The sequence below is a fragment of the Haliotis rubra genome, unplaced genomic scaffold, assembly GCF_003918875.1.
Source record: "Haliotis rubra isolate DU_JTF1 unplaced genomic scaffold, ASM391887v1 Scf242, whole genome shotgun sequence".
Taxonomy (NCBI): Eukaryota; Metazoa; Mollusca; class Gastropoda; order Lepetellida; family Haliotidae; genus Haliotis; species Haliotis rubra.
The window spans coordinates 20,344-42,116 of record NW_025766470.1 but is presented as its reverse complement, the minus strand read 5'-3'; the positions used below and the strand labels follow the sequence as shown (position 1 = coordinate 42,116).

The 21,773-nt window shown below is 37.6% G+C and overlaps 1 protein-coding gene across 1 annotated transcript; it reads left to right on the top strand.

Annotated features, from left to right (window-relative positions):
- Window positions 1-247: 247 nt before the first annotated feature.
- Window positions 248-4,657, top strand: LOC124278813 (centrin-2-like). Its single transcript, XM_046714584.1, has 6 exons — window positions 248-365; window positions 1,740-1,802; window positions 3,253-3,371; window positions 3,611-3,763; window positions 3,911-3,957; window positions 4,602-4,657. Exons 2-6 carry the CDS (start codon window positions 1,741-1,743, stop codon window positions 4,641-4,643), a joined length of 423 nt encoding a protein of 140 aa, XP_046570540.1. The 5' UTR covers window positions 248-365; window position 1,740; the 3' UTR covers window positions 4,644-4,657.
- Window positions 4,658-21,773: the final 17,116 nt, after the last annotated feature.

Genomic DNA, 21,773 nt, shown 5'->3' with positions numbered 1-21,773 from the left:
GACTTTACATTGCTGGCAAGTTATTGGAATTGATACCATTTCTTCAGACACAGAGAAGAAAGCATGTCAAGCATTTCAACCATTATATAATTATTAAATTAAGATCCATATTTATCACTACACCAATACGGCGATAATATTTGCACAACTCTCGAGGTAAATACCTGTATATATGTTGTAATATATTCTTCGGATACTCCGATAAGGATCACTTGTGCAAAGTATGCTTATGGGAGATGCCAGCTTGTCTTTTCTAAGATTGGTTCATCTTATCATGGTCACATGGCAGGTTCGTCTTTGGGATAGGTCAATAAGAGCACCTGCATTTCGTTGTTCTTGCTGCACTTCTGTTGCACGTTACTCGGGTAAGTCATATTGACAGCATGCTCATATCCAGAGAAACGGTCACAGGTGTTTTAATGTTTAACAGTGTTTTCAATTTCTACAAATACAAAGGTTATCATTATGTCTCGGTATGATTTTATGTTGTTTATTGTTCGGGCACTTGGCTTTTTGGCAAAATAGTCCTGCCATTCATCTGCAGAATGATAACAATAATTTTAACATTGCACATTTAGTACATGATCCCAATGTTCTTTTGACTATATTTAGTGGATATGGAGCTTTCGTGATGTAACCTGTTAAGTAGATTACTTGCAACAAAGGTGATAATATTTAATTATAACTGAACTGATACTTCGATTTTACCAAATACCAAATTTGCATCGATGTGTTAACATCAACATATAGAGAATCTCACCCGAGTGTCTTGGTATCAACTATGTCGCCACGAGTTTGTTATCTGAGGCTTGCCGAGGATATTTTTACTTTTATCAACGAGTTTTGATATATTTGATATCAGAAGACACAGGGCGAGATTCTATTTATCATCAAAATTCACTCTTTAGTTTTAAATGAAAAATGTACATCTCTGAACACGGTACGACCATTAGACTTGCAGTACAGCGATGTCATAGCATTGTGACGTCATCAAGTTCAAGACGTCATAGCTTTGTCAGGGTATTGTACAACATTTACTGTTAGATCTCACACGAGCTATATATCACGTGGAACACAGTTTTTGAAGATAAACATACAAACTTACGTCAGCGCTTGCGTTCTGTAAGCAGCTTTACATATACTGTATACGAGGGAAAGAGCGGCCAATGCGTCATGCGAAGTTATTTCCCTTTAGCGTGCCAGAATTCAATGATCGTAGGTTCGAATCCTTGAATTTCTCCCCTGTTGTTTCAAGGATTGTCACCCGTAAAGATCCGCGTTAGAATCCATCCTCAACGGCCCTATTCTTGTGGTAAGAGGCGACTAACTGGATCGGGTGGTCAGCCTCGCTGACTTGGTTGACACGAGTCATCGTATCACAGTTGCGTAGATCGATGCTCATGCTGTTGATCACTGGATTGTCTGATCCAGACTCGATTATTTACAGACCGCCGCCATATAGCTGGAATATTGCTAAAAGGCGTAAAACTATACTCACTCACTCAATGTTTGTCTTCAACATATAGGGAGATTTACAATAGCTGTTAACCTTCCTCAAACGTCAAACTGACGATCCATTACGTCACTGAAATAGTGTTCAAACTAACACAACGTGTATACAGGTATTTGTTATCCTAAAAATATCAAACTTTTGAAAAAGGTCATCTTTTCTTTAGATACATTTGATTGTGTTTCAGAGAACATTCGTTTTGTTTACTTTGCATTTCTTTGATTTCCAGGATGATTTGCCTTCTTGTGCTGACTTTCGCTTACGGTGCTCTAAGCGCCACAACCACCCCAACGTAAGTTCCTGTTGTGTGAGAAGACTAGAACTGGCTAAAAATCGATAATTGGAAATATCGTCGATGGGAATTATTATTGACGATTAGCGATAAGGAAACTGTGTAATCGAAAATATCGTAAATGAATTATTGTGATGAAATAATGTTTAAGTTTACACAGAAAATACACAAAGTTAAGTCTATATTCATAGACTGCTCCTTAAGTATGTTGAGGACGGCGTTTTTGTTGATAATCCAAGGCTTAATATGTCACCATTCACCACTGGTGTGACATGTATTGATTTATTAAAAATTTCCGTCGCTTTGTTCATAAATATTTCTCCGATATTTATCGATAATCGATCGATATTCATTAAACGATGATCGATCTCTATGATATATATCGATAGCCAGACATTAATTCGATTTACAAAAGCAAAGCACATTTCAGTTGCGGCGAAACGTATTTTTGACGTTCCTGGATTAAACTCATTCTGTCGAATATTTCTAGAAGAAAAGCCGCTGGTAATTTCTTTAACAATTTGTCGATCACAAAACATGTTGAGACATTTTTATACATATAATATTTCTATACAAAGGATTTGTGTGTAGAGCTTGCACTTGTTCTTATTTCTTAACAAAACAAACTTAATAGTATAGAGGATCAACGTTTATGGTCGACTATCAAGTGTAAACAATTCTGAGCAAAGTAACTCTGGATATATCGAACTCCAAAGACACACCACCAGATCGTTGTACGTCATAAATATATTTGATATTTCTTTTAGCATTAGGGGCGGTGATAACAGCGGCGTAAAACCGTACTCACTCACTCTGTTAACATTAAAGTTCAACACCAGCTTGGGATTTGATCTATGTTGGCAAATACTCGTGATATCCATCTTCGTTATTTCGCAGTTGGCTGTAGTATCATTTAGAATGGTACGCCGATAGGACATTTCGACGATATACCCTAAGCAGAAGCATTTTCATCCGATGTTCATGCCTTGATGAGCAATCCTCATTATCTGGAACAGTAATATTTGATATAATTACAAATAATTTTAATTATAGATCTCATATCATTTAGAATGGTATGGGCATTTCGACGATATACCCGAAGCACATGAATAAATTGATGCGCGTCGAAATTGCTTAATTCCAAAGGAGTATGACTGAAATCAAACGGACATGAAAGGATGTTTCACATAGAAATCTATGTTTGTTTGTTTGTGTCGATGTCTGTTACTGTTGTTCACTGCAGCTTGTACAGGTGTCAGCGTAAAAGTGTTGTTTACTGCCCACGTAGGTGTCAGTATTCTAAAAGTGTTGTTTACTGCCCATGTAGTTGTCAGTATTCTAAAAGTGTTGTTTACTGCCCATGTAGGTGTCAGTATTCTAAAAGTGTTGTTTACTGTCCATGAAGGTGTCGAAATGCTAATTAAGCTGTTTACTGTTCAATTTCTTTTAGATATGCACCGGATTTGGCGACAGGTCTCAAGGAAGCCTTCGACAGCATCGATGCCGATGATAATGGCATTCTGGATGTGTCCGAGTTTAGGAAGATTTTTGCCCAACTTGATCTCAACAGTAGGTTTCGTTCAGAGATTCTTTGAAGACTTAAACTAACGGGCAACAGAAACGATACCAAGTCGAAATCACTGATATCAGATCTAGAAAACGACAAGCCACCATTGTGAAAAAAGGATAGTGAATTTTAATAACGGGTGTATGTATGAACTAAATTGCATACACTCACAGCATAGCTTCAGATAGTTATATTTTTTGTTATTGAATATCATTAAATAGAATATGTCTTTTACTTTCAGAGGATGGCAATCTGACAGTGGCCGAGTATATGAGTGTTAATAATGTGACGAAAGCCTTTGCTGAAAAGGTTTTCCAGCCTTTCGACGCCGACAAGGACGATGACCTCCAGGGGGCCGAATTAAACAGCGTCCTCACCGTGTTGGACACCAACGGTAATGAACCTTGACCTTTACTGTGAACACGTGCCCTCACGGTGAACAGATCTTCATCAACCCATTCATTTAAGTTACCCTACCGTCCCCACAGAATCAGGTTTAGAAATAGAAAAGCCAAACAAACCCTTGTCATCATCTTTTCAGGTGATGGCGAGGTCAGCCGAGCGGAATTCATCACCGAGTACAAGAGGGTAGGTCATCCTTGCGCTCCGAACAAGGAGGCATTTGGACCTTTTTTAAAACAGAAGTGACAAACGAAACAATTCATTGTGTTTAAGTTAGAAAAGTCCATATTTACAATTTTGAGGTCTTTGTACAAACAATTTCATAACACAAGATTAAAAAATATAATTTGTTCGTACCCTGTGCAACGAGTAGAGAAAAGTATGGTTTCACACCGCTTTTAGCAATAATCGAGCAATATAACAGCGGGGGACACCAGGAATGGGTTTGACACGCTGTACCCGTGTGGAGAATCGAACCTGGGTCTTCAGCGTGACGAGCGGGTGCTTTATCCATTAGGCTAACTCACCGCCGCAAATAGTTCTATAACGTACTATACTGTATATAACGCCCTTAATTGAAGTTACAGCGTTTCGCGACGTCATCTTATAGAAACGTCAATCACGAGAAATACATAAAGACAGAATCATACGCACACACACACGCACGCACACACGCACGCACGCACCATACCAAAAGACAGGTATCTAATCATTTCCACCCATGACACGTTATTTTTCTGATCCTTCAACATGCAAAGTCAGGTATTCTGTATTTGTAAGTGCAATTTCAACACAAGCTATTAATTTCAATCATTTTTGTCTTTTCCCAGATCTTCGCCACGCAACAAACCGGTCCTCCTGTTGGTAAATAAACACATTAGCAACAGTATGTTGTTATTTTTTCTTCTGGCAAACACAAACATGTCTAAGCTGTGTCGTGTCCATTGTCCACCTGTAGGCGTAAGATGTAACTGGCCGAATGCATAGAAGACATCGCTCGATCACGATCTACAGTCTACTTCGGCGTATGCTTGTCGCATTATCAGTTACATAAAAATAGCTGAAACATTAGAACAGAACAACGAACCATAACCAACGCCCTCTGTGTCAGCGGCTGTGAAACTTTTTGCGTGAAACCACCAAATTTGCTAGGTATGTGTTCATTAGGGTAATAGACAGCAGGTGTAGTCAATTGGATCGAGGGTCAAGTGTTTCGTTTCTGTTAGTATGGTGCTTACCACGCTCTCAGGAATATTCCAGTTATAAGAATGTGGGCGTTAAATGATGCAGGATGGTCACTCCAGTGATTGATATCATGAGCGTCGACCTACGCAAATAGGATACGACGACATTCCATTCTTGTCCACCAGCACAACATGGTGGTGAGAAATCTGAACACGTGACATCGTCCGAATGCCAATTTTTACAAGGACCTAGATTTTCGAAGCTCTCTTAGCGCTAAGATAGTCGTAAGTGCCATTCATTAACATTAACTTACGACTATCTTAGCGCTAAGAGAGCCTCGAACTTCTAGGCCCAGTGGCATAGCTACCATTATAAAAAAAGCCCTGGCTTACACATGATTGTTGCTAAAAAGGTTGGGCAAGTCTTTTGTGGGTGTGGGTGTGTTCTTTTCGAAAGACAATACATTGTACTTTGAAAAATCCCGAAATACCTATTGTTGTAAGTGAAAAATCAAATCCATGTTGAAATCAGAACATTATATAACCAGTGCCATTTCACAGTTCATGATATGAAGATATATGTTTTAAAGTTTACATGTAATAGTTTCCGTTTAAGAGAAGGCAGTTACATTCATCATAATGAAAGATCCAGAGATTTCTGTTTCTTTAAACCTTTGTAATTATATTGAAGATGGATACCATTTTATGTTTATATGTCAACAGTGAGTGATTGAATATTTGATAACGCTGCATCAGCAACTTTGCAGCTATTTGATGTTTTTTGAATAATTAGCATAAGAAGAAAGTACCTCTCGCCATATGACATCCCCACCGGAAATGAATCACACGCAGGTACCGCGAACACGTGACAATCATAATGTGGGTGTGTTCTTATCGAAAGACAATACTTTGAAAAATCCCGAAATACCTGTTGTTGTAAGTGAGTGAGTGAGTTTGGTTTTAGCACCTTTAGTTTGATGGCGGTCTGTAAACAATCGAGTCTAGTAGAGTGATTTATCATGTTATATCGAAATACGCTTAAAAAACGTACGGGGGGTAATCGCAAATACTTCAAAATTTCAGAATTTAACAAATTAGGAAGAAGTTCATGACGTATGGCAGTAGGTATCATAGTGAGTGAGTGAATTTAGTTTTACACCGCACTCAGCAATATTCCAACTATATGGCGGCGGTCTGTAAATTATCGAGTTTGGACCAGACAATCGAGTGATCAAAAGCATCAGCATCGATCTGCGCAATTGGGAACCGATGACATGTGTCAACCAAGTCAGCGAGCCTGACCATCCGATCCCGTTAGTCGCCTTTTATGACAAGAATGGGTTGCTTAAGACCTATTCTACCCCGGATCTTCACGGGTCGTAGGTATCATAACCACCGACAGAAGGACGATATTGATAAGATTTAAAAGACAGAATATAGTACGCAATACGCACACGATTTCTCTAACATTCATTTATGTGACGAAATAAACTGGGTATGAATTTCCCAGTGGAAATATGGAGGAGTCTGTCCCACTCCTCATGAAGCGCACTACCGAAGTCAACAGCTTGTTGATGCACATGACCACCCTATTATGTCCCAGACTTGTTCAAGCGGTTAAAGGGGCGGTGGGGTAGTCTAATGGTTAAAACGTTGGCTCGTCAAGCCGAAGACCAGGGTTCGAATCCCCACATTGGCACAATGTGTGAAGCCCATTTCTGATGTTCCCCGCCGTGATGTTGCTAGAATATTGCTAAAAGCGGCGTAAAACCAAACTCAGTCAGTCAGTCAAACGGTTAAAAGTCTGGGTCCATTGCTGATTATGGCTTTCTGTGGATTTTGTGCTGATACAGATGAACTCGGACATTGTCGTCTGATTCACGGAAGAGTGTCAGTATTTTGTCTCGATCGCGCTATTGCGTATCACACGCCCGTCGACGTCCGCTTGTACGCAACAGCATGTATGCTTTAACCTCTACCCTGTTTCATCTAATCTTGACCTTTGTGACAGAGGTCGATGGCACTTATGCACTTATCTTTAAGGTCAGTGAAAGTCTTGTCTACTGAGGCAAGGGCACTTATTATAGGAAACATACATAAGTTCTCAGTGAAGTCTTACTTTCGTCGATGTATATCTTATCAGCGTCTCGTGTCATGCTTTCAGACATGGGATTGGTCTTCAGACGCTTATCTTTCAGATTGATAGTAACGTACACCTGGCGAAGGACATGTAACTATCATGCGTCATATCTACTGTTAGCGTTACCAATAAAAATTGCGTTTAGTGAAACCCAGTGTAACTACTCAAAGTACTCGTACTAAGCAAAAATATTCACATGTGGATTGCTATTCACCCAGAATATAAACCTTTGCACAATAATAAAAAACAAATGCTTCATGTGCAATTCATTATCCATTTTGAAAATTCTGATTAATACTTAGTCAAGTAGTGTTCACTTATGCCTCATCACCAAGTAACCAAGAAAACAGGGGAAGAAGACGAAGAGAAGAAGAAGAGGAGGGGAAACGGAGATGAAGAAGAAGACAAAAAAGCGGAAGCAGATAGCACCATTCACAGTCCCTTTCATCCCTGCATGCTTACATAAGTAGGCAATAGTTTCTGTGAAAATTGTAGACATCAGTCCTTTCTTTGCAGTGTATAAATAGAAGTACGAAATAAAAGCTCTAGCACCAAAAATAAACCTTGCCTTCTATGAATTTGTTGCCTTTGAAATTAAAGCCAAATATGTAATTTTAGGTCAGCAATGTACTGGTACACTATAATACTGAATAAATTAGGAGTTATGCTGTTGATACGAAAAACAGCTCCCCTCTACGATAATCGTTCAGTTGAACATTGGATTTACCTGTAAAGTTAACTTTGAAGAAAACGCGGACTACCACTTACCTTTAGATTTACACAATTATATAGACCCGTGAAGATCCGGGTTAGAATTGATCTACAGTAATCCACTGTAGACGACTAACGGGATCAGGTGGTCAGGCTCGCTGGCTTGGTTGACACATGTCATCGGTTCCCAATTGCGCAGATCGATGCTCATGCTGTTGATCACTGGACGGTCTGTTCCAGAGTCGATTATTTACAGACCGCCGCCATATAGTTGGAATATTGCTGAGTGCGGCGTAAACTAAACTCACTCACTCACATAATTATATCCTTACTTCAATTTACCGTTTTTAGTACCACGTCCAAATACGACAGATGCAGGACAATACAGTATCAGTATTGTTGGTTGTTGTTTAACGCCGCTATATGGCAGGTATATGTTGGCGGTCTGTAAATAATCGAGTCTGGAACATACAATCCATTGATCAATAACATGAGTATCGATATACGCCTGACCACCCGATCCCGTTAGTCGCCTCTTACGACAAGCATGGGTTACTGAAGATCAATTCCAACCCTGATCTTCACGGGTACACACGTAACAATGGACTCAGTCACACGCCTCACATAGTCGTCCAAAGTGTTCAGTCTTCATTGGTCCGGGTGGCTGGCTTTTATTAAGTAAGAAATATGTATTGGTCATTTGTTTCACGCATAATGACTGTATTACCCAAATTTACTAGCGTTAGAAAATATACGTTTCATCCGGCGGCCATATGAACAACGTTTGAAATCTACGTATCATCTGGCCGTCAGATTTACACACGTTTAATACAGGGGTGTTAAAATAAACGAACACTCAACTCCGTATTTACATGTATTTCACAGGTGTGTACATCTGGCCATTGTTTTCATGTGTTTTCTAGCATGTGTAACATATGTAAATGCTGTGATTGTAGGACATGCATTTCAATACCTTTGCAATCTCGTATGACCAGGGTTGGGTTTGTCATATATTTAGTACACGCGTAAATGGTTGGTAATGGGTAAATATAGTGTTACAAGATTAACACTACTTTAACATGTATTTCAATGGTTCTGTAATGTAACTGTCACATAGGGTTCGTTAGCGCGTCCGACCAAACCATAATGTACTGAGATAATTAGAAACACATGGTGAGGTGATACCCATGACTGAGCACCACTATTAACGTGCCTGCCTTTCTTGACATACACATGATGTCTGTTTAAAAGGTTCAAATATTGGGTCTATGGGCCAGAGCAATATGTATGTTAGGGAGTGTGTGTGTGCATGTTTGTGAGAGGGAGAGGGTGTGGGATGGGGTAGGCCTAGGGTGGGGTGGTGGCGGTGGGGTACTGATAAGCCTTTTTGATCAGTAGGTAATACCGTTTATACTTTTTTGAAATGGAAATTACATTATAGTTTAAATAACTGACCTTAGGTACACTTCTTATATTTGACATACAAGGAGAGACTGCTTATTGCAATAAAACGCAGACAGGTGTGTTCACACAGATGTCATAGAGTAAACCATTTCAATAAGTTTCTGTAAAACTTCATATATTCAAACAACATAATTGTTTCCATATATATCCAAAGTCCACCGACATTCTATCCCCTTTGTTTGTTTAATGTATTCAGCAATCATTCGGTGTAGCCCTTTTATCATAAACCCCCCTCAGGGCAGGACCCTTAGTTCCCAATGCCATCAGTAAATGTCAATTAACATCTCCCAACGTCGGCGGATCTTCCGTATGTACATGTGCACAGGTCAGTGACCTCGCACAACGTGGCGTAATGTCCCTATGCATAACACCGGACTCACATGGTCAAGCAGGGAGACCAAGCAGGGAGACCAGTCAGAGACGAGGCGAGAAAACGGGCCCAGATCATCAACCGAAACGGACGGACTGTGCGGCTAGTCGGGGCGTCGGCCAAGGCCGTCGCCTCACCAACGACTACATCGACGATGAAGAATCGCCGTCCGACTTCTGAATGTGTGTAAGTGACAAAGCGGGTCTCCACATCGGGAACATTGGCCACTCGGTCCCGATGTGCGTTCTGTCACGTGATTTCCATCGTATGTACCATTTCTACCATTATTCCCCAACCATAATAAACATGACTGCTGCTGTCTTCAACCAGAGACCATATAATAGATATTATATGGTCTCTGCTTCAACTTTACTGCTGACTTTTGTCTTCCGCCTCCTGAACTACCATCCGAGAGTACCACAACGAACGCTCTTGGACACAGACATGAACCGTTAGGTCCCTAATTTTAGTGCACACTTGCATGAGTTATCATCCGCATGATAATAGCTGCACAAATTTCATTATCTATACTTTCAAAAAAGATGATTACAATGTATTAATGATGTAAATTACTGTTGTAAATGTGTAAATATGCACATACTTGGTATTAGAGCTGTGTTTCGTAGCCTAAGTGGAGAGACGATATAATTATCCTGATACCAGTTTAATGAGGCGAGACGATATATCATGAGTGAGTGAGTGAGTGAGTTAAAGTTTATAGTCACAGACTTAAAGAACTGTTGATCTCATAAAATTTCAGCATTTCATGTTGAAGAAGGTACAGTCAAACATGTTCAGCACGCCTCAAATTAAATTTGAAACTGAAGTTTCCTTTGGGAAGTTGTGTTTCTTCACCAATTCTTTCACAAACAATTCAATGTATTTTATATCAGAATTCAGAATCACTGAAATAAACTCTTAAGTCTGCTGTCGAAATTGTATCTTATCTTTGTTCTCTTTCTTAACAAACCTAAGATATCATCCATAGTTGTGAATAAATTGTGTTATTTGTCAAACTACTAAAATATATTTCAATTACTTGAATACAAGTATTGTACAGTTCACAGAGTTTGAAAAATGTTCACACTCTATCACTTCTACACCAACTCCTTTGTTCATGTAACAGATACAAACAAATTCCTACAAGGTTCACTTTGTTTTTAAATTTCAGAAGAATTTAAGAGATTCCCTTCCTATCCCTAATGCAATACTCCTTACAACTTTAAGTAGCACTTAAGTACTATCGGGATATATCGTCTCTTGTGGCGATACATCGATGTATCACGGACCCTTGCGATATTAATATCCTGATGTATTGCCTAAATGTGTTTTGTATTGATTCATTCGTATCGCATAGTTGACTATGCGAACATCGATACTATCGATGAATCGTTACACCACTACCGGGGATGGCCGCTTTCTGATTCGGAATACAGATGTTGTCCCATACGGGACGTCGTTTCTCAACTTTCGGTTACCCGACGCAATATACTGTACACCTATTTTGATTCCATCTCTTGGGCAGATTATAGAAAACTGTAGTGATTGCAATTAGTTCGTGAAGTTAGATAACTAAGCAGTTTCTGTAATTATTGAAAGCTTACTACATGTACCTGACATGATTTATGTTGCTCATGCGTTTTTAATTTTTGCTTTTTGCTGTCTGATTTGTTATATATTATATAATAATTTTAATCATTTTGGCATCCGAATATCATGGAATATAATGTGAACTTGTAAATCTACCAAAGAACGCATTATCTGTAGCTTTACTGTTATTGGGTGAAACTATTAATTAAATGTACCTCCGTACAAAATTTCCAGAAATAATAGAAACTGAAAATTGCTAAAAAAATGGAAAAGTAAATTGGGTAAAGATTGCAAAGAGTTATTATTTATATACCTGTTTTAAATTATCAGTGTGCAGATCATGTCACAAACATAAAAACTGAAGGATGGGTGTGGAAAGAGTAGGGGAAAACACATTCAAATTAGGTCTCTGAGTCAACTGAGATTATCCTTCGAAAACATCATGTGTACATTTAACAATCACTTATCATTAAGTGCAACCAAAGCATTACAAAAAACGCTATATTTCCAGACAGCATAACATCACCTTTGGCTGGAGTTCCAAATATTAAATACCGAAAGCCTGTCAGTTAACTCAAAGGAAATAACCCTTGCGTTTTACAGTGATGGCTTAATCATAGTCACAATGAATTATAGGCTGCTATGTGTTTTCCATTGTGATTGAGTCAGTGAAATACTAATATTAATGTTTACCAAATAAAATTCTAAAGGAGCTTTTTTTCAAGCAGTCACTTAAAGTCATACATAGGTAGACTTACTTAGATTGTAGACTTCATATAAGGCATCATAGATATTTCACAAACATGGTACAGGACCCTAAGCCTCATTAGCGTATTGCCTCACCACTTGCAAATTAAGCGTTGGCAGATGCAAATGTTACTGAAGATGTTGGTCCCCGCCAGCCATGGGTGTTTGGTTTGTTTAGTCTGTAACCCGAACCCTGCTGTAACCCTGAGTTTTCCTGCAGATTATAACAGACGCTGAACCTGGGAATATTTAGATATGCTTAAATTAGGCTGAAGGGGTCGTTGTCGGCACAGGTGCTACAGATACGTACCCCAGGTAGTAAGCATTACAGTAAGGGCTGGGCGGAAGGGGAAATAATATCGTTCTGTGACTATGATACAACAGACACTATATAATACACTATTGTATGGTCTCTGGATACAGATTGGGACCAGATATGGAAAACATAAATATTTGGACAACAGACCATTGTTTGGGTCTTTAAATGTAAATATGATTCAAATAGCATAACCTAGATTTCGATATCCTTCGAATGTACATTTGGTTGAAACTGGGAAGTATACATTTATGCCGTGACAAGAACGAATGTCTACTTATAATTCAAAAGCATAACAGCACGAGTATATCCATTTTGTCTTTTGTCTTCAACCCCACCCTACATATGCTCAATCACATGTGTCTCCTGGTCACGGAGCATCGGTGGTTTAGGGGCCCGTATTGCAATTCTCGTGCGTTAGCATGTGTTGTTGACGCGGCATGGACGCCTTGTAGCATCACTATTTGATTATGATTCACAAACACATGTTCATGATATGGTTGGAATCGTGTCATGGATTAGCAGATATTTACCCAGCGGGCACACAACGTTGAATCAACGTTGAATCAACGTTGAATTTTGGTTGTTTGGTTGATCAACCTTTCATAAACGTTGATTCAACGTTTATCATGCGACCAAAGAAAGTTAGTCGAGATTCGTTTAGTTGTCAACGTTGTTTCAACGTAAGGAACCAACAAAATGTCAACTAATTGTTTCCTTGGCAAATTTGACACATAATTCATATTGGTAATAGGTATCCAACTTAGCAACTATCATTTCGGAACATTATTTTCATAAAAGATCAAGATCGAGCTAGTGACAGATATAATCTTATATATTATTTGATTGTGCATCGATCAACGGACGGAAATATTACATAAATCGCAGTTTTAGGTATAAAGTCATCAGTTATCCAAATTGCATTACATTTCGTACCCATCACCTGATTTGAATTTTGCAAATATACATTTTCAAATAATCAATGAAGTACATCAATATAAGGAACCGTTCATAATTAAATATATGGCTGCGGGTGGGGGTGTTGATTGTAAGGGCTGGAGGGTGGGGTGGGGTGTCACCCATTTTGTTCAGGGGAGCTAAGGGGTCAGCACTTTTGTACACACGCACTATGTTTAGAAATTATGGGAAGGGGAGAGGGCGTCATAGATAATGTACATGACATGCAGGGTGGGCCGTCTCTTATTCTGTACATACTCATCCACTTTTAGGGGTGGGGGGTGGGGGTGGTGTGTGTGTGTGTAATTCACATTGTAAATAAAAATCAACATCATCCCAAAGCCATACATTATGAACGGTCCCTAAGGGCAGCTATAAAAAATCGGATAGGATTAATCAACATTTTATATTGCATCCCATTATTATGAACATTTGTTCGTTTGAATAGATCTATCAGTAAATGATGCATTGAGCACGCCCTGAACCCTATCAACATATGTGTATTATTGGGGGGGAGGGGGTGGTGGAGAATGGCGTAAGGAAATGCAACGAAAATTTTCACTTTAAAATGTCTTGTGAAAGTCTTTGTTAAGGATGAAATTGTATCTAATTTATTTGAACTTTTATTTATTTACAAAAAAGTGTAACTTCACTAATGATTCTTTGATGGGACAATTAACAAAACTGCACCCACAGACTTTCATTCTTACACTTGTTTGGAAGGGATATGATAATTCATGTCTCTTAAAGGTTAAAATCTTACATACAAAAGAAGTAATTTTAATGTAAGGAACATTTAATTATGAAATAAGATTATTTTAATGGAATTAATGCTCTTTCATTACCACCTGTTTTGAATATTTGTGATAATGTTTGGTCTTTTTTGGTGATAATAGTTGGTCTTTATGTTCATTTATATATTAAGGTTGATCATTTAAGAGAAAAAATTGACAATGATTTCTCCCGGAGATGTTTAGTTTAATGAGCACTCCCTTGCTTGGCGCCATATTGTTTTTCGCCGTAAACAGCTGGATGCAAGATAGCACGCGAGAGGACAGAAGTCATACATTTATAGATATATAGAGATGTTTATTGCTGGGAAACACACTCTTCAGGTATTTGGTCAGCTGTAGAATTTGAATATGATGTTTTTTTATTATTGTCAAAGGGTAGGTCTTTCATTATTTGCAATCTAATATGTGTGCAGTGAAACATACTGAGATTTGGAAGAGTCCATTATTTAAAGTACAGGTGTTGTTAGATATCAGCATTTTATGTACATGTTCCCTTGTTAAGATCATCTATCGAGTATATTAGAGAGAAGGTGTATATTTGTAGTGTTTTAAATCAGAGTTATTTTCAGTGTATGACCTACATTTCAATATGTTTTGCCCACCTGTCACCCCTTTGGTCAAATAGAGTAGGACTTCCATTTCTTGGAATTGAGAGTCAGAGATGCACTGTTTCCAAGAATTTGCGTTAGCCAGCGATGTTTGTTTACGAGTACATTTAAGTCTTTTTGAGTGTAGATTGGAGTTGTAAGAGATGTTATTCAATGTCTTATTATTCATGGTATGATAGATTATTTCTGGCAATGTAGAGTTTAATCTCATTATTTTATTGTTCATGATTCAGAGAAGCATAGTTATGACGTCGCAGATAATACGCACACATAATTCATTATATGAGAGATTTTCTAAGCGTTTCTATAAGAGATTAAGTGTAAACATTTATGAATTATAAAAAAGTTATTTATCTGAGTTTTATGAGTGTACAAATGACAAAGAGAGAGAGTAGATAATAGAGAATATATTGTATACTTATGAGAGCTCATTATTGTTTTCAGAACTCCATGATCCATACTTCCTTGTGTTTGGGAACAAATGGTGTTGGGAGACCTCCCACAATAGACTTGTTCTTTGACCTGTGAACCACGACCAATTTTGTTTTCTTATCATTTAATGGCTTTTGTTACAATTTATGACTCCTGGTAGCAAAATTGCTACATCAGTTCAACTCCTATTAATTTGAAATAATCATTTCCGAGAATCTCTAAAGAAAACTAAATCTGACAGAATAACAACAATCTTCCATTAACACGTCACAATTTAATTCTGGACTCACAAAAGTCCAGAAACTCTCCGCCCTGTGGCCGCTTTCTGACAAAGGATCTGACAAAATTAAATATGCAGTTGTCATGAATATATGCTAAGGATGAAAAAATGAAAATTTTTTTTTTCGAAAACTCAAAATTTAAACTACCTCGCCCATGCAGTTGTCATGAATATATGCTAAGGATGAAAAAATGAACATTTTTTTTTCGAAAACTCAAAATTTAAACTACCTCGCCCATGGGCGAGAATGTTTAATTTCGCTCAGACTTCATGTTTTGGAGGTTGAAAATGAATGAAAGCATGTTTAGAAGTATCACCACACAAAAATTAACTCATTGTGACTTAATTCGGCTAATTTAGACCGATATTTAAATATCTCGCCCATGGGCGAAAGAAAGTTTGGCCCATGGGCGAGATTTTCTATGTTTGCTCAAAATCATGGGTTTTTTCAAGTTTGAAGGTTGTAAATGAATGAAAGCATGTTTAGAAGTATCACCACACAAAATTTAACTCATTGTGACTTAATTCGGCTACTTTAGACCGATATTAAAATATCTCGCCCATGGGCGAAAGAAAGTTTGGCCCATGGGCGAGATTTTCTACTTTTGCTCAAAATCATGCTTTTTTCAAGTTTGAAGGTTGTAAATGAATGAAAGCATGTTTATAAGTATCACCACACAAAATTTAACTCATTGTGACTTAATTCGGCTAATTTAGACCGATATTAAAATATCTCGCCATGGGCTTAAAGAAAGTTTGGCCCATAGGCGAGATTTTCTACTTTTGCTCAAAATCATGCTTTTTTCAAGTTTAAAGGTTGTAAATAAATGAAAGCACGTTTATAAGTATCACCACACAAAATTTAACTCATTGTGACTTAATTCGGCTACTTTAGACCGATATTAAAATATCTCGCCCATGGGCGAAAGAAAGTTTGGCCCATGGGCGAGATTTACTACCTCTGCTCAAAATTCATGTTTTTTTCAAGTTTCGAAGAAGGCAAATTAATGAAAACACGTTTATAAGTATCGTGACACAGTTTTCAACCCATTGTGACTTAAATTCAGCTAATATAGAGTGAAATATCAAACATTTTGCCCATGGGCAAGAATTTCTACTTTTGCTCAAAATCATGGGTTTTGTCAAGTTTAAAGGTTGTAAATGAATGAAACTATGTGACTTATTTCGGCTAATTTAGAGCGATGTAGAAAATACCACGCCTATGTTCGAAAAAGTCGACTATGGGCAAATCCGTTTCACGCACTTCTGAGCAAAATTTGGCTTTCAAATTTGTGGCTTGTGAAAAACATATCAACGTGAGTCTGTAACTATCATGACACTTGCCAAAATTCTGTCTAGGTTTTATGGGAACGAATTACTTCATGTTGTACTTACCATGAATTTTCATTGGAAAAAAATATATAATAAATCATTGAGGATGAACATGATTTATTAATGAAACAAGTGTCACGAACACATAAACACACATTGGAGATCACTTTATGTCTGAGGGCATTTGACATGTCCGGAATTGAAATATACAAGAACTAAATGGAAGGCGATATCGTGATAAACTATATACTTAGGAACACGCATAAAAACTAGAATGATATACATGTCAATGTATGTTCACAAGAACTACTAAGAACATACTAGTATGTGCCTTTTTCACAATAGGTCAAAGTAAGTGAATAGGTTTAATCTGTAATCACAGAGGATCACTTCAATCAATTATATACAAACACATGTATAAATATAGATATATACACACAAATATCAGTCATCTTTATTTACACAGTAATCTTTCATGCCAACAAAAGACCTTAGGATAACGTTACAAAAGCTCGAAATAAAAGATTACCTCTGTACATATCTTAGTAACTAAGACTTTCCTAGATGAGCAAAAATATATTACAAACGAATTTCGCATGACAAGAAAGCTTATACACATAAAATATCTTGCAAAAGATCGAAATTCAAGATGATCAATGTGCATATCTTGTTAACCAAGGTTTCCATTGCCTCATTAAAGTTTACAGTAACTGTGATATATGTTATAATTAGTATCTTCCTTCAGTAAGTGTCATATTTTCATACGTTCATATTCATCTTTTATGTCATATATACTTTTTTTCATATTTTAGTCTTAATCAAATATGTTATATGAATTTCCCTTAGGATAATAAAATCTTATCTTATCCTATCTCTTATAGAGTTTTTCTCCAGCACTTCGAGTGTTCCCCAGTTTCTGCGCTTGTAAGAAAAAGAGGATCACATGGTAACAATGGCGTCTACAGTTGAATTGATTAATATCTCGTTTTACTGGCACCAGTACCGACTCCTAATATATCTGGCTATGTTATTAACCCAACGAGCATTTGGGATTTGCCGAGGTTTTCTTATTGACAATTTCAGTTAGCTATTGCTGTGTGGTACGTACATCTTGCACATGATCATTGATAATGAACATTCGTCATACTTATTTCTTCAATGAATGAAGAATTTATTGAAACTTGTCATTAAAATCATATGCCATGTTATATTTGCACAAGTCCTTACGGAAGCCTAATGCTTTTGAAAATCGAACACAGTGGCTACATTAATCTGAGCAAGGATCCTTGCTACTTGGGAAGGCATATATATATACACACACACACACAAAGATCAATATTTTTACACAGTAATTTTACATGCCCAAAATGCACATAGGATAACCTTAAAAAGCTTGAAATAAAAGATTATCCATGTACATATCTTAGTAACTAAGGTGTTCAACGGCTTTCCCAGATGACAAAATATAATACAGGCTAATTTCGCATGACAAAAAAACCTCATACACATAAAATATCTTGCGAAAGATCGAAATTCAAGATGATCCATGTGCATGTCTTGTTAACCAAGGTTTCCATTGCCTCATTAAAGTTTACAGTAACTGTGATGTCTACATTAACGGGGCCTACTGTTGAATTGTTTACAGGCTGCCGACACCATGAATGGCATGTTGTTTTACACTCTTTCACTTCACATGAATTTGACAGTGATTACCAAATGTTAGATTAATAGTCATGATACACAATCTTGTCAGCTACTTGGGAAGGCATATATACACACACACAAAGATCAATATTTTTACACAGTAATTTTACATGCCCAAAAACACATGGCAAAAATACACATAGGATAACCTAAATAAGGTGTTCAGTGGCTTTCCTAGATGGGCAAGAATATATTACAGAATAATGTTACATCATGACAAAGAAAACTTATGCAACAAGTCCAAAGACATCCAAAATCTATATACACCGTATTTTCATGTGCAAACAAAATCAGTCAACAGACCTATTGCACACAGGGATCCATGTGAAGTTGAAAGCTTTGAAGGGCTCTTTAGTTGAGGTATTCTTGAATCCAGCTATTGTGTCCTCCTCTTCCTTTGGACAGACACCTGAAACATTCAAGAACAAAATCACTATAGACATCTGTCAGGAAGAATCTTGCATATAAGTCCCGAAATTGTGCAGACTGTTTTTCAATCCTTGAATGTTCAGAATTCAAAGAAGCAACATTTGTTTTGCTGTGGCTGGGAATATGCCGAATATGCATTATGTCTATATTCTATTCCCTGATTCTCTACTGAACAAATGAATCGAATCATTTTCACATCATACTTGTTCAAATGAAGCTCATGTGTTCAATAGGGCAATCACATTAGCTTAATGTCAAGATGACTCACAAAAATACATGTTAGGAATAAAACTATGAGTCTAGATTATGTTGCATTATACATAAAAGTATGTATTCACGAACCTGGGACTTCCTGGATATTTATCGGTGACTTTTCTGCTGCCAACAAATTTTCTGGTAATCTCCTTTCTTCCATTGGAGCAGCATTGAAGTTTTCAAAGTCCTTAAAATCTACTTCAGGATCAACTGTTGTGGACAGTGACTGTAGGTAGCGTTCCCAGTCATCTATTTCCGAAGGTTTAAGGCGAGCCGATTCTTTCCATTTGGGAAGATCTCTGTACATGGATCTTGTAATATCCTCGATGGTTGTACAGAGTGGCCTTACAACAGACAGATGTGGGTTCATACCTGTCAAGTTCATCGGGATTTCACGGTACATTTCATCTGGTAGAGGCCAGTCTTTGTAGGCCAAAGTAAGCTGGCTGCCTTTCATGTATATCTTGAAAATGTGGGGGATAGAATGTCCTCTAAATGCATCGCAGCCGGAAAACATGGCTCTGAAATCCCAGACAGATCGTAGCAGTTCTGAATGGGAGTTCTCAGGTCTATATGCAGTTTTCAAAACTTCCAACAACTTGCCAACAGTTGGAGCGGACTTGTGGTGGAGGGCTTGGGAGAATTTTGAAAACATCTGGTCTATATCTTCGTGTGTATGACCAACCATTAGGAAGTTCAGCTTTACCTTAAAGGAATAATAATTCATTTTAACAATAACAGAATCTCTTAAATGCATTATCCGTTAAATAAGATTCATTAAAGCTATTACATATTACTTCACTGCAATTATTATGTCTTACCTTCTTGATCATTTTTAGCTGCACGAGATACCTGAGGAAATATAGCATTGTCAATGTTCTTGTTGTCTTTAGGGCTGTTGTCCCCTTGTATGTACAACACTTCTGGAAGCCCACCTCCTTTACTCTATAGGAAAGAATGTGTCATTTAATTTTACATCATGTGAGTGATAACTAGAATGAAACCATGATATCAAATGCTGAAGCCATGGCTTGCTTAATCATGAAAGATTATTTAAGAATGTGTAACGCTGTTCGGGTTGGACACAAGGTCTGTCTTGTGTGTAGGTATTCAATTTATCACCCTTCGTTGATTGCTCGATTTGTTCGTTTCAATTATGAACAGATGGTGTAACGTATTGAATGATGTAAAGAATGATCAGAATGGTTTACTTTTGATTGATGACATATTTGTTTGCATTGATGAATATTCAATTATGTGTATGCTCATATACAAATGTACATCATTCTTAGCTAATATATACCAAACATAATATTTCCCACACCTGTGCTATCCTCTGGAGAACTGTAAGAAGAACTGTACACAGGTCACGTTACAGTCTCCAGGCAGTGCAGAGTTCCACACATATGCATAGGACTTCTCATTACCATGATCCAGAACGCCTGTCACATGATGCTTCATTCGTGTTAGACCAACGTCAGCCTGTGGGTGAAATATGGATTTGTAGATAGTATTCAATACTGCTTTTATACCGTCTTCGTTTGTCAAATTGAATATAGTAAACAAAACGCTCATAAAGTTATGCATATGTTTCAACCTAATAACATCCATTCTGATTTGGAAAGTGTACAGAATTTAAAGATCTAATTCACATCAAGTACTTTGCTCCAATCCAAAGCGTCATAAACCTTACATACGTTGAACAAAACTATTTCTACTGTTAGGATCGTTTGATAGTGTCTATGTGCCTACATAGTATATCTTAACATAAACAACATCACGTATAACAAATAACAAATGGCACACAATTGTGAGAGGCCATTTGTGGACTAAGGGGCTGGTGATGAAGCCAATACACAAGGGTGCATAAGCCAATAAACAACAAGCTGATAGGGTTTATGGTTTGATTAGTTCTTCATAGACCATTGGTATGTAGTACCCTGGGTCTTTGTTGATCAAAGGTTTATGGCGGCGGATTTCGATGGCTTCCTAACCATTTCTTTTTGTGAAGTCCTGATTCTTGGTTAAGAGGATTTCCTATTTGTCAAACTGGTTCGTAATTAGGAGATGCCAGTTGGGGACTAAGAACAACAAATGGGACTTGTAATGATAATGAAGCCAATAAACAAGAGGGAATAAGTTGTAACAAAAGTTTTTTTTGTTTTTGTGAAGTCCTGATTGTTGGTGGAGAGGATTTCGAATTTGTTAAACTTGATTTGATGGGTATGGAATTTCTGTTGATGATCTGAGAGGGCTTATTTGCTGTCAGCTTTGGCAGTTGAGATTGTGTGTACAAAATGGTATCCAGGTTATAACCTGTAGAGTAAAAATACATATTAAGTCTTTTCTGAGTATAGTTACCGCAAGTAAGAAAATAGTGTAGGACGTTTTCATATCCACAAGAGCAACATGTACTGTCTATTAAATGCCTGATTTACTTATCAGCGTTTAGGTCGTCACTTCATCCGAGCCTGAGGCGGCAGTGAACGATTTGGCAAAAACGAGTGCCATAATTCAGGTCATTTTCGGTCTTTGTAATTATTTTTTTTTAAATTCTGTGAGACTTCATGACTCTTTGGAACTTGGTAGGGCTTTCCACAAATTTGTCGGGTGAAAAGGATTTGGCATAAGAGGCAGATGTCCTTTTATGTACTTTGTATTTCTTTGTAGCTTCTAGTTCCGGAGACGA